Source organism: Periplaneta americana, chromosome 3 (genome assembly GCF_040183065.1).
Source record: "Periplaneta americana isolate PAMFEO1 chromosome 3, P.americana_PAMFEO1_priV1, whole genome shotgun sequence".
In the NCBI taxonomy this organism is placed as follows: domain Eukaryota; kingdom Metazoa; phylum Arthropoda; class Insecta; order Blattodea; family Blattidae; genus Periplaneta; species Periplaneta americana.
The window spans coordinates 116,660,206-116,681,053 of NC_091119.1; the positions used below are offsets into that span (position 1 = coordinate 116,660,206).

The window sequence follows — 20,848 nt, forward strand, 5'->3', positions numbered from 1 at the left end:
GCAGCAATTGCTTCTTTAGGACGAAATTACATATAATTTATACATGAACCTAAATTAGAGAATTTTATATGATACGGAATTCTCCTCGGGGTTTTCTGTACAGTTGACTACACACACATTCGTGTAATTATTGTCACCTGGTGGTCATAATGCTGAGATTTTTCTAAACAGAAATTCATATTTAGCATTATAAAATGTAACCATACATAATAATTATTATTATTCAATAGCAGTCAATGCAACTTTCATGTATCAATTCTCTGTACTGTATGAATCATGGCTACTGTAATAGGTTACGATTTTACACATGTTTCATGACTTACTCCATAGTACAGAATTTAAATAATAATATCAGCCAATAAGAAGTTGTCTTATACATGCAAAATCATTACCAACTGCTGCTGAGTAGTTAAAATAGTATTAACGACAGTTAAAGTTAAGTGTTGGTTATTTTAAACAAAATTATGTTGGAAAAATGGAAAATATCTTAACAAAACGTTAAAAATAAACCAGCTGTTAATTTAACATTTGTTAAGCCAAATTAAACATTACTTGGAAAAACTGGCCATAAGGGTCACAAGTGTTGCTGACACCCCAAATATAAATATCTTCTGTTTATCTTTAATAATAATTCTTGCAATTTAATTTTAAAAAACGCAGCTTTCCTTTCCTTCTTACAGATCTCTTATTATATCTCTGTCTCTGTGCAACACCACAGTTTGTGGTGAGGGGGAAGAGAGATAGCAGAAGGTTGTAATGCTTTTTAATGCTCTGATGTTCACGACCAAGATAAGCCACATGAAATTTAACAGTCACTCATCAGCAGAAGAGGTATAATAAAAAATTTATAGTAAGTGAATTATTTTAACCTACTTTTATTAAAAAAAGATGTCTTTTTTTCTTAACTTCGCATAATCACAAAATTGCTCATATAACATTCATCAACTACTTTCCTTCTTTTTTTTTTTTTGTATCTTTTTAAAGTATCAGTATTAATTTGCTTTAAAACTTTACTGTATTTTTGTAATGCAAAAATAATGAGCTTCAAAATGGATTTCCATGAACAACGACACTAACTTCTTTGGTAAAACACGCCAATAGGAGCTGACATCATTATGTCAATTATTTTTTTGAAAATAATGGAAGTTAATTTCACAAAACTGCGTAAATCCGAAAAAAATCATTACAGAACATGTGTATAAATTCACTCTTTTCGTGCAAAAGGGATTGTCTAAAAATATTTTGTATTGTTGATAATGTAGCTACAAACATAGTAATTATTCAATAACTTTAAGGATGAAATGAATATGCAAGAACTTAATGATGTTAACATGGGTTGTCGTCAGTTGTGTGACCAGTGCATGAACAAAATTAACCACATTGGAAGTGAAAAGCTAAATACATTGGTAACAAAAACAGTAACTCGAAAAGTAAACCATAATTGAGGACCGTTTTTGCAAAACTTGCTAACTGCAAAATTGAGATTTTGATGGATTCATTAACATAAGGCAGGCCTCTACATGATGCTCAAAGCGTCTTAGTAAAATTGGGTTATTTCTTTTCATTGTTGTGTGTCAAAGTGTGATCGTTTTTTCAAAACTTGCTTTCTGCTATAAGTGAGAGATACAGCAAAACTTGCTTACTAAAGTGTTTTATCTCTCCTGTGAAATGTAGTTTTTTCAGTTAGCAAGTTTTGCAAAAACGATCCTCAATTCGTTATTGACAGCTATCCTCGGTAATAAATAAACATTAATAATTTATATACATTCCTAGTCATTGTCATTGTCATAATCATCAATTCATCAACATTGGCTTAGTAACCTTTTGAGAGTCCTAGCATTTCTCAAAAGTGTTTGCCACTCTTCCGTTATTCCCTTTAGCCATCCAATGACATGATCCAACAATTTTGACATCTTCTGTCATATTATCATCCTATCTGGTATTTCAAATTGTGAACATATTGCATCAACTTTTTTTACAATGTCATAGCAACAGAGTTCCGACCTCACTGTTAAAATATATTTTTTTTCTGTGGACTTTCGCACTTAAAAGTGACATTACATTGTCATTCCTCTGTTTCATTAAATAAAACAAGTTTCTGTCTTTATATTAAAAAAAATGACGAAATGAAGTTGGCGAATTTTGAAACTTGCTACTTCAACAGGTATCCAATGTAACTTCATATCTGTTTTATAAGTTTAGTAATTGGTTAGCTGGCTGATTAGTTGGTTATTTCATTAGATAACTAGATTTTTTCCTGGTTAGATTACGATGATAGCATAGCTAAGCCTCACATTATTTTTAGTCAATCTAAATAATATAAGCAATGTCGCATTGTAAAGCAATTTATGAACCCTTCAAGAAGGTTACATTTTCAAAAGCGAGTATTTAATATAGTTTATAATAGGCTAATTACTGTTCCCACAATTTGAAATGTTAGCATGATTTAGCTCAAATAAGAAGAAATACTTAATTTATAGGAAAAGATTAATCAATTATTTTATTGTATTCATGCTAATTAAATTACAAGAAATTACTATAGATTAGAAAAAAATATTTATTTGCCAAGACAAAGGTTAGTAAAAGCAGCTGCACAATTAAAAATACAAACATACTTACTGATTTGACAGCAGACTTCATGGCAGGATTTGCCTGAAATTACAATTACATAAAATAAAAAAAAAGCAAGTCTACTATGTAGCAATGAGAGCTTTAACAACCACAAAAGGCACAAACAGCCTCGCAGAACCAATGCAGGGAATGGTAACTATGTTTACTCAAATCCAAGTCTCAGACCTAAAAATTTCACAGACGCACCCAAGACAAGAATTCTGAAGTTATTTAATTGCATGTATGTAGTACACCAATTTCTTTTTGTACATGATGCCAAGTTTATCATCGAAAGATATTTGTTTGTAGATAATGTGAACTTTTGATATTATTGATTTTCTGTATAGTCCAATAGAAGTAAATTATTAATTACAAACGGGAAATAATCCTCTGAATTGGATTTGGGATGGGAGAAGGGGGAGGGAGGGGGAGAGAGAGACTCTCTCTTAGTTATTTTTATCTGAAATAAAATATATATACACATATTTAGTTGTTTTTATCTGAATATGTAACAAAATATGGACTTAAAAATTACCACAAATTACAATTTTCATTTAATTAAAGAATGAAATGTCTTGCTTCTCATTCATTAATTATTTAATATGAAATTAAAATAACACACTAATTTTTTTTCCTGTTACCAAAACATTGAGTTACGAAAGTAAATATCCATATTTAGTCATTTTTATCGAAATAAGTAATAGGCCTAGGCCTACTTAAAAGTTGGATACCAAAAATGGAAAAGCCACTGGCTTAGCTCAGTCAGCTGAGGTGCTTGCCTTCTGATCAGAAGTTGTGCTCGGGGGCGGGTTCAATTCCCGCTTGGGCTGATTATTATCTGGTTGGGTTTTTTCTGAAGTTTTCCCCAACAGTAAGGCAAATGTCAGGTAATCTATGACGAATCCTCGGCCTCATCTCACCAAATATCATTTCGCTATCACCAATCCCATCAACACTAAGTAAGCGAGCAGATGATGCAGCATTAAATAACCAAGTAAAAAAAAATGGAAATTTTCATTTAATTATTTGAAGTATAGTTTATAAAGTTCTACTTCTCATTCATTAAATATGAAATTCAAATAACACATAATCTTTTATTACCCTGCTACCAAAACAATACATTACGAAAGTTTCTTTCAGGTGCTCGAAAATGATCTTTCTTCTTAGCATGTAGGCTTTCATGGCCAGTGTCTAGTTGAAATGGAGCTTCCGGGCTAAGATGCTGTGGTCTACTGGTGCAGATGTTCCCAGACGTTTCATCTACTACAGCGGCAGACATCTTCAGTGGTTAGATATCCTAGGTTGAAGTCTCCTGCTAGGGGTACCTGTAGCAACTGATCCAACTGTCCCAAACTGCAGTTCCGTTGGTGTTCCGCTAATCTAGTTTTGACACTACAGTGTGTAGTGCCTATGTATACAGCACCGCAGGAGCACGGAATCTTGTATACACCTGCAGCAACCAACTTGTCTCTCTTGTCCTTTACAGATCTCAGCATGTTCCGGACCTGTTTGGTCGGCAGGAAAACCGTGTCTACATCGTGCCGTTTCAATATCTTGCCGATCCGGTCCATGACATTATGATGATATGGGAGGAAGACAGTTCCCTTTTCCCTCTGCTGGACTGGAGCACAGCTTTGGGATAGCCCGTTCAGGTCTCTCCTGAGATGTATGGCCCTCCTAATCTCCGGAGCTGAGTACCCGTTACTGCTTAGTGCAGCTCTTAAATGAACCATTTCTTGTTGGAGATGTTGTGGTTCCAATATTTTCCACGCTCGCTCAATCAGAGTCTTCATCATCGCCTGTTTTTGACCAGGATGATGGTTTCAGCTCTTATGTTGGTATCTGTCAGTGTGGGTGGGCTTCCGATAGACGCTGTGTCCTAGGGTACCATCCGGCTTCCTATGAACCAACACATCCAGGAACAGTAATCTTCCATCTGATTCTATTTCCATTGTAAACTGGATCTGTTTGTGGACCCAATTTAGATGGTTAAGAAAATCCCTTAGTGCTGGTTCTCCATGTCTCCACACCACAAATGTGTCGTCCACATATCTGAACCAGCATTCTGGTTTCCGTGTCGTGGCCTTGAGTGTTGTATCTTCAAAGGACTCCATGTAGAAGTTGGCAACCATTGGGCTGAGAGGGCTGCCCATCACTACTCCGTCTGTCTGTTCATAGAAATCCTCGTTCAATTGGAAATACATGGTAATGAGCACCAGTTGGAATAGCGCTACTATGTCCTCTGGGAAGACGTTCTTCAGTAGTTCTATGGTTTCTTTAATTGGGACTCTGGTAAACAGAGACACCACATCAAAGCTGACCATAATGTCTCCAGGTTGGGTACTCAGCATTTGAATCTTCTCAATGAAGTGGCTGGAATCTTTGATGTATGAGAATGTCTTGCCTACGTATGGTTTTAGTAGGTTGCTCAGGTATTTGGCTAATGCGTACGTTGGTGACCCGACTGCATTGACAATTGGCCTGAGCGAAACATCCTGTTTATGGATCTTAGGTAGTCCATACAGTCTCGGCGGTAGTGCTTCCGACTTTTTGATTGTGCGTTGTATTTCTGTTGGAATTGACGAATTCTTGATTAGGAAGTTGGTCTTCCTTAAGATGACTGAGGTCGGATCCCGCGCCAGTTTTTTATATGTAACTGGATGTAACAAGTCTCTTACTTTCTGCATATAATCCTCTGTGTTCAGGACTACCGTTGCGTTTCCTTTGTCCACACCTAGAATTACGATGTTGTCTTTCTCGTTCAAGGTCTTTATAGCCTTCCTTTCTTCCTTGGACAGGTTGCTTTTTGGTGGTACTGCATGTTGCAGTATTCTCGCCGTCTCACGTCAGATCTCTTCTGTTGCATCCGAGCTCAGGTTTCTGATTCCCAACTCTATATTCGCAATGATGTCTTCAATTGGTACCATTCGTGGCATTACCGCATAATTCCCTCCCTTCGCCAGGACTGTGAGTTCCTCTGGTGAAAGTGTTGCGTCGGATAGGTTTACTACCGTGTGTCTGGTGTCCATAGTGACAGATGGAAACTGAAATCTAGCGAGTGCAGTCTGCCACGACAATGGAACACAACAACCAGTCCAAGGCCACCGCAATCCAGCGAGTGTGGACCGCCACGACAACGGTACACCACGACCAGCCCAAGGCCACCGAGATCTAGCAGGTGCGGACCGCCGCAATAACAAAATGCCACGACCAGTCCAAGGCCACAGTGATCTAACGGGTGCGGACCGTGGCGACAACAGAACATCAAGGCCAATCCCCGGGTCTATAAATAAGGACAAGCAACCAGTCAGGTTATCAGTTGCTACAGGTACCCCTAGCAGGAGACTTCGACCTAGGATACCTAACCACTGAAGATGTCTGCCACAGTAGTACACGAAACGTCTGGGAACATCTGCACCAGTAGACCACGGCATCTTAGCACGGAAGCTCCGTTTCGATCTTTCTTCTGCTTTCTTTGAGGACAGATTGATATTGATTGAAAGTGAGTTCAACATTACATGAAGAAATTGGGCCTATATTTCAAATTCACAATGTCTACTGGGGTTAAGTCCAAGGTAATCTTCACATTTTAACCTTCACATATCACTGCAACAACAGTTCTTATTTCTTCATATCCAGGATTCTTTGAAAGTACAGTGTCCACCTTGCTTGCCAATTAGCATGCCTTCTTTACCTGTGGTCTCATCAATGGAAACCTAAATTTAACCATCTTAAATTTCTTCTCCTTTCTTCTGTACAGTTTCATATGATTGAAGTAGCCTATAATTTTTTCAGAGCACTGACTCATCCAGTATAGTTTGTTCAGTATATTTCTCGAGGAATTATCTCGAGTACCGATTCTTCAGCTTGTAGAGAGGAATATCACCAGAGATGAGGACACAGCAGAGATCAGTGTTAAACTCGAAACTTACATTCGAAATTACTGGTCTGTCAAAAACAATTGTGTCTACTTGGAACTTCGTTGTTTGTTAGCCTGATGATTACTGGTTGAAATATGCTGTTGCACCAGAAACTTTTGAGCAGATGTAACTTTACACTGACACAGATTACAAAATAATACTTAGAATTGGATGACAAACGTTCAGCCTTAAATTCTGATAGACCTACGTAACTTCTTAATTTTGAACTGGCTAATCCTGTTACTTTCGACATACTGTAACTGTCACCATCTTCAATAATCAACAAAATAAAACTGAATTAGACAAAATTTTGTGACTGTTGAGATGTAGGCTACATCAATTACAAACTTAAAAGTTTAAACTAATATCATTTTCTTTCCTATTGTTGATATGACTATTAATTTAAAAATAACAACAGAAATCAATCTTAAAGGAGTTACTATAAATTAGAGAGAAAATCCAATATGAGGACAGCTGTCATAGAGTTACAACTATATTGCTTAGATCTATTTTAAATGTTTGCATTGAATGAAATTTCATAATTTTTAATTAGCCATAATATTTATTTTAACGTTTTACAATACGAAAATATAATGAAAATTATTACAGTAGGTATATTCTAATCTCTAAAAGATGGAAATATATGGAAAATAAAAATACTGTATCATTTTTCAACTCTACATATTGTGATACACAAAAATAATAAATAATATAATTTATTTTAGCTTCATAAATAGATATGTATTTACACAGTAGTCTGCTTCCAATGATAATTAATTAACAATGAGATAAGGATCTTGTCTTCAAGACCTCTTATGATTTAAATATTCGTATTCACTACTTTTCTACTCTTTCAAGGGTTGATTTTATATCTGTTCTGAGATCGAAAAAAGAATACTTAAATTTTTTCTGTGTGTTCTTCTAAGACATGCTATAACCCACGTCCTTTTTCTTCTTTATGCATATATCTGAGTACTTCCAACTAATTATATAATACTCACAGAGATCTGCGCCACTATTCTTCACATAATTTTTACTTTTAGAGTGTACTGTCAGAAGTTAATTGAAATTGGAAGTGTCGTCTGGAACTCATATGTAGCTGGTTTTACTTTAACCCTCCAATGATTGCATGGATCACAATAGTGATCCAGTACTTTATTTTTTATTGTTAATCTGAGATATCAGCACTCTCGCAACTGTTATAACGGTATCTTTCCTTTGTATATTTCTTTACCCTTTCAGTTTGTCATTGTAATTGACAAGTGTCACACAAATATTTTTTGACACATAATTAAGTTGGTGCATTCTATATCAGCACTTATCGAATCTGCCATCTAGATATCTTTACTTTGTATATTTCTTTACCCCCTCAGTTTGTCGTTGTAATTGACAATTAAGTTGATGCATTCTTGGATCATGATTGTGCTCAGCGGAAACACTCTTAGCCTCTAAATTTATGTTTTTACAGCATTCATTATAAAATATAGTTAGAGCAACAATAAAATAGTTTTGTGAATAATGAAAAATGAATGCAGTTATACTCTGTTAATATTTAAGCAAAAAAGTTAAAAACTAAAATGACATGTAAAAATATAAACTTAAAATATGGATTCATAACTGTGATCCACGCGATCACTAACATTGCATTTGAGTGTGTGACCACTAGAGGGTTAATCAATAGAATACTTACTTACTTACAAATGGCTTTTAAGGAACCCGCAGGTTCATTGCTGCTCTCACATAAGATCAACATCAGTCCCTATCCTGTGCAAGATGAATCCAGTCTTCATCATCATATCCCACCTCTCTCAAATCCATTTTTATATTATCCTCCCATCTACGTCTCGGCCTCCCCAAAGGTCTTTTTTCCTCCGGCCTCCCAACTAACACTGTGAATGCATTTCTGTATTTGCCCATACGTGCTACATACCCTGCCCATCTCAAACGTCTGGAATAATGTTCCTAATTATGTAAGGTGAAGAATACAATCCATGAAGTTCTGCATTGTGCAACTTTCTCCATTGTCCTGTAACTTTATCCCTCTTAGACCCAAATATTTTTCTAAGAACCTTATTCTCATACACCCTTAATCTCTGTTCCTCTCTCAAAGTGTGAGAGTCCAAGTTTCACAACCATACATAACAACCAGTAATATAACTGTTTTATAAATTCTAACTTTCAGATTTTTTTACAGCAGACTAGATGATAAAAGCTTCTCAACCGAATAATAACACGCATTTCCCATATTTATTCTCCATTTAATTTCCTCCTGAGTGTCATTTATATCATAAAATATTTTGCTTGTCACATAAAATGCCTATCCTTAATTCTGCTATGGAGTTTGCTGCACTCTGAACTTTTTTTTGTCCAAAAAATCCATTGCCTTAGTCAGATCTGAACCTACGACAATTTGGTCCAGAGGCTAGCATGAAAAGTATCAGATCACAAAGGGCAACATTCTGTCTTACTACTAGTACATGAACATTCGCTTGCTGAGACAGAGGCTAAGGAACATTCTTTCATCATACCTGTAATTCATCTTTTAAGTCCTGACGTCATCCACTACACACAATACTCAATTTTCTTTCTATATCACTGTTTGCAATCAAGTAACTTAATAATATAGCCTCCAATAAAAATATATGTAATTTCAAATGCTTGATACACACACATGTATGGACATACACTTATACATACAGCAGTACAAATAATCCAAAGAAAACATAGTTCCTTTTATTAGACACCTCTTAAAACAACATTATTTTTCGTATGGTTCTATTCGAAACAGTTTTTGTACATATCACAAAAATCACGCCATTTCACAGTGTCCTACTATACTCTTCACTGTCTTTTAAGTTACAAGTTCTTACTTAGACATATAAAAAGGAAGCACACAAGACTGTGTCCTGACAAAGAGAGATTATCTTTCTGATAAACATAACTATAAGCCAGTCAATTTTGTTCGTCTTTGGGAAAGCTAACACAAGTTATAAAGTCTCATAAAATCTACAGAGAGACTGAATAGTGGAATACATTAACACTGGGAAGGAGTAATACTCTGTCAATTAACGAGAGAAAATCTACTTTCAACTGCGTACACTATAAAACTAATCACATAAGCAAAATAATAATACATAGCTTTTCTACAGTATAACACGATTTTTTTTCAACTATCTTCTGTTTTCTGTAGAAACAGTTTTGTATTTTGTAGTATTATGCAGTGTGATTCTTACGATTGTCCACATAATTCCCACATGCTGGCTACTGACAAGTGATAGCATAAGAGGCGAGACTATGCCATGCACTAGCATGGAGGAAAAAAGCCCTGACTTTATAATGTGCAGCTACAAATTCTAGTGGACATGGTTGTTAGCTGTGCCTTTCATGTTGGACAACTTATGTAATAACAGCAGGGGAATCATGGTTTATTACAAATAAGTATTTATTATTTTGATATTTAATGGGATTTGTTTTTGATCACCAAAGAGTCTTTGACTTTCATCAATCTATGTTCGATTTTTGTAACGCACATACATATTTTTGTTGTAATTAATGGCTCTTCATATACTGTAACTACTGATGAACTTATTTTCGTGTATAGCAAGTTCATTAAGTACGAATCTCAGGAAGAGGTAGAAGATAGATTCAAGAAAAATTTTCCAGAGTGTGAATTCCAAATTATAGGATTATGTACTGAACTGAAATGTGTATGTGTGTTTATTACATAGACACTCTCTAAAAATAATTATAACACCTTCCACTCCCTGTTCTAAGTTAAACAATGTATTTTTTCAAACAGATTCTGAATAGAGTAGAATTCTAAATTTATATTTACATAGTTTCTTTTTTAACAAACAACCACTTTTAAACAAGAGAGTAATTAGAATGAATAAAATAAATGTTGGTAATAGGGAAAGAGTGAAAAACTACTCGAGGGAAAGCTGATGGAGTGTGAGAAAATCTGCCGCACATTAATTTTTTTATTCCCTGCAAATCTCACAGGACTTACTCAGGCCAATCCAAAGACCTCTTACATGAAAAGTTATCAGGTGATTAGTTGTGCCATAAAGGTACGTGTATAACATGTGAAATAATATGTATATGTTTAAAAATTAATGATACTGCTACTAACTCTGTGAAAGTGAATAGTCATATGTAAATGCAGGCTTTTAAAATGTTACTTATGAAAATCAATGATAAGTAACATTTAAACAACAAAAAGGGTGATAATTTAAGACACAAATTTTCACACAATACTCGCACATTATATACTGAATCATTGTAGGACAATTAAAAGGCATCTTTTTAAATATAAAAAAATTATAATATTAATATTGTATAAATATTTCTCAGATTTGAGTAAATACAGCATTTTAAAAACTAGAAACACAGCAAAACAATTTCTTAAGAGATAAATAAAATATGCTATGGTAATGGAGGTTGAGGTCCAAATTGACTTACCTTGTTCCTTACAGTCTTGAAAAATGCACTTCCTTCCTTCCGCATTGTGTATGTCCACTCCTTGTACTGCTGCTTCAACTTTGAGCTAGACTTATCCGAGTAGTTACATGCTTCCATTTCAAACTCATCAGAAAATCCCAGTCCATTATTCAACATTTCAAGTCTTTCTTCAATAAACTGCAAGAGACACCAAATTCTCGAAGTTATATAATGTGTAAAAAAAAAAAAAAAAAAAAAAAAAGGAACAAATATATAGCATTAATTATTCTCCTGCAGAATATGACTCTGAATGATGGTCCTACTAGAAAACACATAACAGAGGATGAAGAAGGGAAAAGATTAGGAGAAGAGGAGTAGTAAGAGTAGGAGGATGAGGAGCAACAGCAGCAAATAATAATAATAATAATAATAATAATAATAATAATAATAATAATAATAATCCATGTAAATGGCGTACACTTTCTCATGATCCAACTAAAACAGACCACAAAACTGCCATCTTAAATTAACAAGCTATGCTGTTGATTTAATTGGCAATGTTGCCACTGGGCTGGAATTTAAAGTCAAGTGTGGGAGAATGATCTTAGATTAAACTGATGTTTAGTTTTTTTAAGGATGGATATTGTTTTTAACAGCTGTTTCTGTTTGTTTACTGTACTACGAGAAAAATATAATGGTAAGAATTACTATAATTTTTTTATGTTTATTTAACTTACCTAACCTAAAAATTTTGACATTTCATTTTAGACATCACTAGAGTTTAATTATTTAGATTTTAGATGCCCAGGTGATGCTGTGTTCCTGAATGCAATTCTAACTACGATAGTATTAGACAAACATGTAACAACATTTTCAATCCCCAAAGTTGAAAATACACTATGTGCCAAAACAAACAGTACTGAAATTATCGCTCATCTGTTGTCCATGTTTACCTAGCAACTAAGTATTTATTTATTTTATATGACAGTTTGACGTATTATATATTCTTTATTGGGATTAGTGCTGCAATTATGGCTCTCACAACAGAGGAAAAGGTGTTTATCGTTGAGCATGATTTCTGGTCACATAGAGTAGGATGTCACAATGGGCCAAGCTTGCACCACGTTAAAGAGCAGTACCAGAAGCAATTTAACAATGCGGCACCAAATAATACAACAATGTTACTGTCGTTGAGAAGTTCTATCGTACAGAATCAGTTGTATGTTGCCTTGCATGTTATAATGACCTATCTTGATTTTCAGAGTATGTTTGTAATTTCTGTCTGATCCCGCCCACTTAGTCACTCCTAATGAGTGCATCTCTGTACATAGTGTGTTGGACATTGTGCCACTGTCACTGAGAGGACTCAATCTGACATCGAAACTGGAATCCGGTGCGACTTAGTGGATAATGCATCAGCATGTAGAGCTGAAAACCCGGGTTCGAGTCCCGGTGCCGGGGAGAATGTTTCTCCGCTCCACCCATGCTTCCTCATATGGTAATGCAGAATTCCTGCATGGAAATGTCATACATACTTCGGTGATACTGCAATATAGTTTATTGTTAGGCTGTGGTAGTGTCGGTCCCTCACCAATTCCATCTTCCAGGATTAATATTTTTAATATTTTGAATTCTTACTGCTTGTTTGGGGGGGGGGGATACGATTTAAACATGATTTAAGGCGAAAAACGGCTATTATAGGCGCAGAAAAGCGAAAATATGTCGTAACGTGAAAATACATGTGTATAGACACTACACAAGTTCATCATTATAATAGCAGGCATATAATATGTTGTTGTTGTTTGCTAATGCTGAATTTCTGACAACGAAATCATTAATTCTCTTGCTCTCCAGTATTTTTCACTCAAGGACGCCAAGTTGACAGTGGCTGAGCAGTGTTGAAGACTATCACCTTGCCGCGGTGAGGGACTTAGTATCCAATGAACCAGACGACCAAATCAGGAAAGTTGGACATTTCTAACTTGCTGGTTGGTAAGAGGTGAGAAGCTAAGAATAGTCCCAACGTGGGAAGAGAGCGACCAACACCTCGAGAATATATAATAAATATATATCCTGACCACCAAAGTATTCTCTTCAACCAGAATCAAACAGGACCAAAAAATTAATCCTTACATATATTATTTGCCTAACAGTGCATATACTGCAGGAGCCCTGGCTGCCAAGTCAGCCAATTGAGTGTGCTCCTTGTGTGATGACTGTTGACTTAATATATATGTAAATATATAAGTCGAACATGGAGTAAGGCCACCAAAGGAGAACCTACTGGTGCAGGAGGTTGAACTTCGGCGTAGCTTAGTGGTTAGAGCACCCAGTGTGTAGAATTGGGGGTTCCGGGTTCGATTCTCGGTGCTGGAGCGAATTTTTCTTCATTAATAACAAATGAAAAAACTATGCCTAAAGAGCACTGCTGCAGGAACAATTTTACAATGCCAAGAAAAAGTGCATCAATGAAGACGAATTCATAACACAAGTGAAAATGTACAAAAAAGAATTGGAGACTGTATCAGAAATAAAGGAGACACACTCCATACTTTTGACATCTGTAAAGTGAAGTGTTCTGCAATATAAGGAAGTTTTTTGAGAATGCAGAAAGTTTCGCCTGTTACCACTGCAACAGAAAGAAAATAATTCTCCATTTCACACTGTCTAAATCATATTCTAGAAATTCCATGTAGCAAGAATGACTGAATGGCATTGCTTTGTTAAACATCCACAAGGATATTGATGTCTCTAGTCAGAAGGTTTTAGATGAATTTGTCGATTCAAATAAAATAATGTTACAATGTTAATAAAACAAAATGTATATAATTTACATTTATTTTCTATCCATCCAGTTTCTCTTTAACCTACTCTACTGCATTATCCTTTATAACAAATATTGTAAAAATTAATCAATATGAACTTAAGAACACGTAATACTAACCTGCTGAAAAGTCTGAACTTGCAGCATCTTACGCAGAAATGACTGCATGCTGGAGGAACGAGACTCTACGAATGCTTCAGAATTGAAAGTGATCTTCTGCCCTTGATGAAAGCGTAGAGCATCCCTGTAACCCCCAATTAGCTGAACTAGTGCTCGGAGAAATGCACGAGACACACCATCACCTAACAAGGCAGCACGGTTTCGAAGCTGTCGTCTCAATGAATTAACCTGCAAATATTGTCCTTATAGTTAATATACAAATCTTAATTTCAAAATTACATCCTGTAATTTGTTTCAATTTTCAGTAACCATTAAGTTCTTTATTTTACTGAAATTGAATATCATCACCAGAGACCGGAAGTTTAGGCACTATGAATAATTAAAATAGGCAGCCAAAAAGGCATCATAAATAGTTAAAATACTCAATAAAAGGCAATTAAAAAACCTTGCACTAGACCCACAACCTTTCACTTTCCACAAAGTGATTTCGGCAGCAAGAAAAACTTTACATAAGTCTAATGCAAATTGAGATTTTCGACTCGATATTGCAATTACTGTTGGAAGCAAAGAAATCTTCTTCTCAGTAGCCTTGGAAAGTGCATTTTTGTGTTTGGTTGTACTGATATGTTGCGATATGAAATATTTAGCTAGCTATAACAACGTCACAATGAAAACTGAAAGAAAATTAACCATTAAAAATAACATTAGACCCGCACTCATTGTTGCCTTGTCAAATAAACACAAGTGATAATTAGAACACTTACTGTTATACATTTTTGCACAGCAGCACTCATTGTTGCAAAGAGAATATGAACTGACTGAAAGACAATAATATACATTCGGTGAAGTCACTTTCATTGTAGCGGTTATAGAAATAAATTAAAATATACCTGTAGGCAATTTTTAATAATAAATTAATAAATAATAGATAAATAATCAAATAAAAGCAAAAAAAAAAAAAGCATTTATTTTGTAAATTAGGCATTTAGGCCTATATTAAAAAAGGCAGAAAAGGGCAACATAAAACTGTGATGTTTCAATCAAAAAGGTATAATTCATACAGATTTACTTTCAAAATGAAGATAGATTTAACACATTTAAAAAGGTATTCTGCCAAAGTTCTGGTCTCTGATCATCACAATGTCACATTCTTATTTTATTACAGAAATATGTGATATTCTACGAGGTATAGTCATTAAGTTCGTGGACTGCTGTTCTGTCACACCATATTACAAGATCTCAACACGTACTTGCACAGATTCATATCATCAAAGTAGTCACCACTGGCCACTATGCACATCTGTCAACATCATAGGGTCATAAGAAGAAACCCTTTAGCTAAGTCTCTTACCTGACGTGGACACTTCATAACAGAAGTATATTCTTGTAAAAATCCCACATGCATTCGATGTTTTATGTTAGATTGTTAGTTTAAAATTAATTATTTGTTATATCACGTCATCTGGCATTGCCCCACATGTGTCGATGCATGCCTCACTTTTCTGCATGAACACAGAACCAATCATCGGTTGGAACGTGGAAGGACTTTGTGTATGTTGATATGCATAATCTTCATGTTGGAATGAGGATTAATGTAATTTTTCGCAAGGAAATGTTTACTCAACAGCATTGATGGATTCTTTTATGACGGTCAAAATATATATCCCATTAAATCCTTACTGCTGAGCGGAGCTATGCATCCCACAAGTACAGGCAGTGCACACACTAAAATATTTCTTTACAATTCGGTTTCCGATTTTCCATCTTCAAATTAAACACAAATTCAGAAAAATAAACGGGAAATAAATTTATTTTTTATTATTTTTTTTTATTATCGCTAACATGTTGAAAATTCAAATTTAAAAATGTATTAGTACTCTATTTAAAATAAATTATTCCAAGAACCAATATTAATGATGAGAAACAAACTACCATTCCTAAACATTAAATTGAGCCTAATATGAGTTATTTTATTTTATTTTGGTAGGTTATTTTACGACGTTTTATGAACATCTTTGGTTATTTAGCGTCTGAATGAGATGAAGGTGATAATGTCGGTGAAATGAGTCCAGGGTCCAGCACCGAAAGTTACCCAGCATTTTGCTTACATTGGGTTGAGGGAAAACCCCGGAAAAACCTCAACCAGGTAACTTGCCCTGACCAGGAATCGAACCCGGGCTACCTGGTTTCGCGGCCAGATGCACTGACCATTACTCCACAGGTGTGGACTAAAATGAGTTCTATGCTTCATAAGTAACTAAGTGGTAACTGAGTTGTAAACGATTCATCTACAGATAAATAATCAGAATTTCATGCTCACATAAAAACCAAGCGTCAACATAACCAAGACAGCAAAGAGCCTTAGTGGCTCTTACTGCTAGGACAATTTCAGAGATGAAAATCACTGGATTGCTAAGTTTGCTAGAGCTTCATGATAAGCAATTAGTAAATTATGTTTTGGTATTTTACTCACTACATCTGGCGGGAGGCTCTCCAGATCCTGGAAGGGAGTTTCTACTTTGTTGTTGTCGGCATCCAAAACAACAACTTCGCCAAGATCAGGCTTTCTAACACGCTGGAAAATGAAAAGTGAACTTATTTCATACACTAATACACAAAGTCAACACCAAAAAAAGAAACTGAAAAAGAAATAAGCATATGCGAAAACTAAAGAGAAAAGTAATTTTATAACAAAACCTCCATCAGTTGAAACATCAGAGTTCATAATTAATATGGTATCATGACAGAAATTTAAGGTGACAGTAACATGATTCATAATGCTATCCATAAACTAAAAGTACTATTGAAATCAGCATCAGTGTTGCCAATTCGATTCTTAAAAAACCACTATGGGATAGTGCAGAAGTTGCTAAATTGCTATAATACGAGTGTAAAATGAGATTAATCTGCCGATGTGATTGTTAGAAAAAATCCCTAAATTCATATAATACTCATTTCATAAATTTTATCTGCTACACTAACACTGAAAAACTCCAGATCTAGAGGGAAAACCGCTGAATTGGCAACACTGATGAGCATATGTCTAAATTCATCTTTTAGTATAGTAATACTGCAAATAATACAAATGAGAAGGAACTTTCATTACTAATAATCTCAGTCAATTTGCGTAAGCATTAAAGCCTCATTTTACCTCATTTCTAATTCAATTGTAAACCAAGCAATTTTGAAAACTCTTTTAAATCTAATATATAATTTATAAACATAGAAAATATATTATATGCAACAAAGAAAAGATGTACTTTACTTTTACATAGTATCTTACATGATAGATGACCTCTGGCACTCCAATAAGATAAGGCATAGGAGCAAGCAAGTAATCCATAAGAGCCATCGGTAATACTGGAATGAAGATATGCTGCCAGTTCATTGGGTATATTATAGCATTTGCAGATTGAACACAGGCACTCAGACGATACAATTTCTTTGATGTGACTATTATGCGTCTCTCATACAGCATTGATGCAAAAATAATCATCATATTATGGCCATCCACGGCATTGTAATACTCAGTCAGATTGCGCTGTAAGGGGCAGAGAAAGAAAGCACTAGTGACAATTATGAAAACAAAATTCAATAAGACATATGCCATTTAATGTTTTAAATTAATAAGACAGCTCGCACATATTCTCTTCAGCTATTTGTAAAACTTACTGCCAATTTAGTACTAAGAGTTACAATAACTCTAATAATTCACGCTTTACATTGAATCAGTGGCATGTAGTCAGTTCCATCAATCCCAGCACTGCTGGTGTAAGTAATTTCTATACACCATTGCTTTACTATACTACATTCATTTTTACATAAATCTAGCTTGAATTTCCCATGCACGAATCCACTATGATGTGCTGTCAGATAAGAGCTGGGCAGACACAGCAATACTGAATTTGCTGAGTTAGTGCATGCACTCTCTTTATTTCGGCTGTGTTTTATGGAAAGAGGGGAGACGTGTTTAATGTAAAAATCCCTGCAAGCTGGCATTAAAGCTCATGAAATAATTCTTAACACTTGGAGCCATAGAGGTATAAATGGTGAATTGGTCAGGTCAGAATAGTCAATAGTATAGTGCAGTCACAAGGTTTTAAAAATATTGATGAAAATATTATACAGGGCTTTCATTTCAAGACTTCTCAGTCTAAATATCTAATTATTTAAACCGAATTCAATTTAAACAAAAAACATGTTAATTTAGATATTGAGGGGGGAAGTCTGAAACCAGGCTTAATTGCATTTTAGATTTCACCCCCCCCCCACCTCTCAGCCACTCCCAATTTTAAATTTCAAATGGGACCCCTATATTTTTATACTTAAAAATGAAAGAGCATTCAATTGTTTATACAACTCATTCATTTGTTTTCGCATCTTTTGTTTTCTATTGTCGCCTGGCAATCTGTAGTTTTGTTATTATCAGTTGATTGTAAGATGAAAACACAGCTTATTCTGTGTAATTTCCTAAATTTCATCAATAAGGATGATTTATGTTCTCACTTGAAGAATATACACCATTTTAAAATAATTTAATACACAAACATAACTCTTACATGAAATTCTCATTAAGTTTTTGTAGCTTTATTCTCTTCAGCTCTAATCAACAATAACATGAATCCAGGTTGCCAGTCGACGATAGAAAACAAAAGATGCGAAAACAAATGAATAAGATGTATAAACAATTGAATGCACTTTCATATTTAAGTATAAAAATATAGGGGTTAACTGGAATGTAACTTGTTAATAAAATAGTAGGCCTACATAGTCAGGTCTACGATGAGATATAATCCTATTTATTATTTCAGAAGTATTTTTCTTCATTTCATTTTTTTGGGCATTCTTCCAGTATTCATCTATTTGTTATATTAATTTTATTAAGATCATTTGTAATTTATTATTTATTGTTATAATGATATATTATCTCGGCCAGTCAGCCTATGTGTGTCTTTATGGAAAATGAGTGTGTTAGAGTGCATGATTGAGATGTTACATGTGCGACCATTTTCAACTAGGTCTTTTCAAGAAAAGAAGAACATTATACAGGAAAGTAGGCGCCAACCTCTGAGTTACCAGATTTGGTACGTAAATCTAAAAATTGTACCATACATTTTACAGTTTCTTCTTATGAGAAATATTTATGGCTAGCTGAAAGTAGAAAATGTAACTCTTTATTTTGTTGGAATTGTCTGTTATTTGGCCAAGACAGAAATACCAGCTGTACAAAATCAGGTTATATTAACTTAGGGAGCATCACAAAAGAAGCAGTTTCTTATGAGCAATTTATTGGGCACATTAAAGCATTCTCGAGTGGACACGCAACTAAGTGACCAGTTTAAAATGAAATAACTTTTCATATTAAAGTTCAGCAAAACAGGGAACTCCTTAGGAGATTTATTCATGCTGTGTGTTTTTTAAGCAGGCAAGAACTTGCATTCAGAGGCCATGATGAATCCAGTACTTCTGTTAATAGGAGTAACTATGTTGAACTTCTGAAATATACTGCAGAATATGATCCCCCTTGAAAACACACCTTGAAACCATTACAGTATTCAAAGGCGTGTCTAATAGAATCCAAAATGATCTAACAGAAGCAGCACCCAAATCTTTATTAGAAGAAATAAAATTAGAAAAAAAATTAGCCAATAATTATGTTGTAGTTTTAGCTGACAAAACTACAGATATCTCTAATGCTGCACAATTTCCCATTGTACTCTGGTACGTGCAGAATGGCCAAACAAAAGAAAGGTTTATTGGTTTTCAAACTGCAAGTGAAAATTGCACAGCTCCAGAGATTGCTGAGCTAATAAGACAAACTAATTGGACAGTTTATGATGGAGCGGCCTCAATGGCGGGTATATAAATGGGGTACAAGCACTTATTAAACAGGCATATTCACACACGTTATTTGTACATTGTTATGCACACTGTTTACATTTGGTAGGTACTATCAAACATAGTCAATAACATAATATAAGAATGCAAATTCTTTTTAGTACTCAGAGTGACATTGCTACCTTTTTCTCCCGGTCACTCAAGGCAGCCAAATTCCTAGATGCATTTTTACAGAAGAGACTACCTAATGTTGCACCAACTCGATGGAGTTATAGAAAGAGATTGGTAAATACAGTCTATGTCCATAGAAACTACCTATATGAGACTTTTGATGCAATGTCAGACAATTCTAATGAAATCGTAAAAGAGATTTTGGCATCTATGAAGGGTTACTTTCTAAATTTGAGAGAGTTCAGTTTCTGTTTTCTATTGAGTACTTTTGACAAAATATTTGATTTACTGGTGTTCTATTTAACATTCTTCAAAGTAAATTTTTTGACATTGCCTTCTGTAGGAAGAAAGTAGATGAAATGCGTAGAAAATATCAGCCACGAGAAATGAATTTGAAACTGTTTTTGCACAAATAGCAGATGAAGTATGAGAACCATGCAAAAGAAATTTGAATTACAAATAAATATATTACGAAATATTTGACAATGTTGACAGCCATCTAGAAAATCAATTCCAAGACTATGGTACCTTAGGCTTTTTATGACTAATATCAAGTAAAAATGGAAAATATGACACTTATCAAAGGCAGTTTCCACAGTCTGAATTCTCTAGCTTACTTAGTGCCTACGGTAACCATTTTGATGAAGACAGGTTGCGAAATGAGCTAACTGTATTCTATGCTGCTGATGATTTTAAAGACAAAAAACTCATTTGAATTATTACAAACAGACAAATCCATTTCGACACGTTTTCCACAGCTTACAAAGTTAATTTCACTAATATATGCAATACCAGTATCTACAGCTTCAGTCGACACATCTTTCTCAGCATTAAAACGAATAAAAACATATTTACGAAACAGTACTGGCAAAAAAAGACTATCCAATCTGGCGATACTATCAATTGAAGCAGATCTTCTTGAATA

At 34.7% G+C, this 20,848-nt stretch overlaps 1 protein-coding gene across 4 annotated transcripts in view; it reads right to left on the reverse strand.

The window, feature by feature from the left end:
• Positions 1-20,848, reverse strand: part of LOC138696410 (DENN domain-containing protein 1A-like) — a 67,462-nt gene that overhangs the window by 38,843 nt on the left and 7,771 nt on the right. For 3 of the 4 annotated variants that reach the window (XM_069821351.1, XM_069821348.1, XM_069821352.1), the window contains 5 exons: positions 17,198-17,455; positions 16,388-16,489; positions 13,915-14,142; positions 10,992-11,168; positions 2,620-2,652 (listed from right to left, as the gene is read on the reverse strand). In XM_069821351.1, coding sequence (XP_069677452.1) covers positions 2,620-2,652; positions 10,992-11,168; positions 13,915-14,142; positions 16,388-16,489; positions 17,198-17,455 — 798 coding nt within the window. The remainder of the gene's footprint in view (positions 1-2,619; positions 2,653-10,991; positions 11,169-13,914; positions 14,143-16,387; positions 16,490-17,197; positions 17,456-20,848) is intronic. The other variant, XM_069821350.1, reaches the window with a different exon arrangement.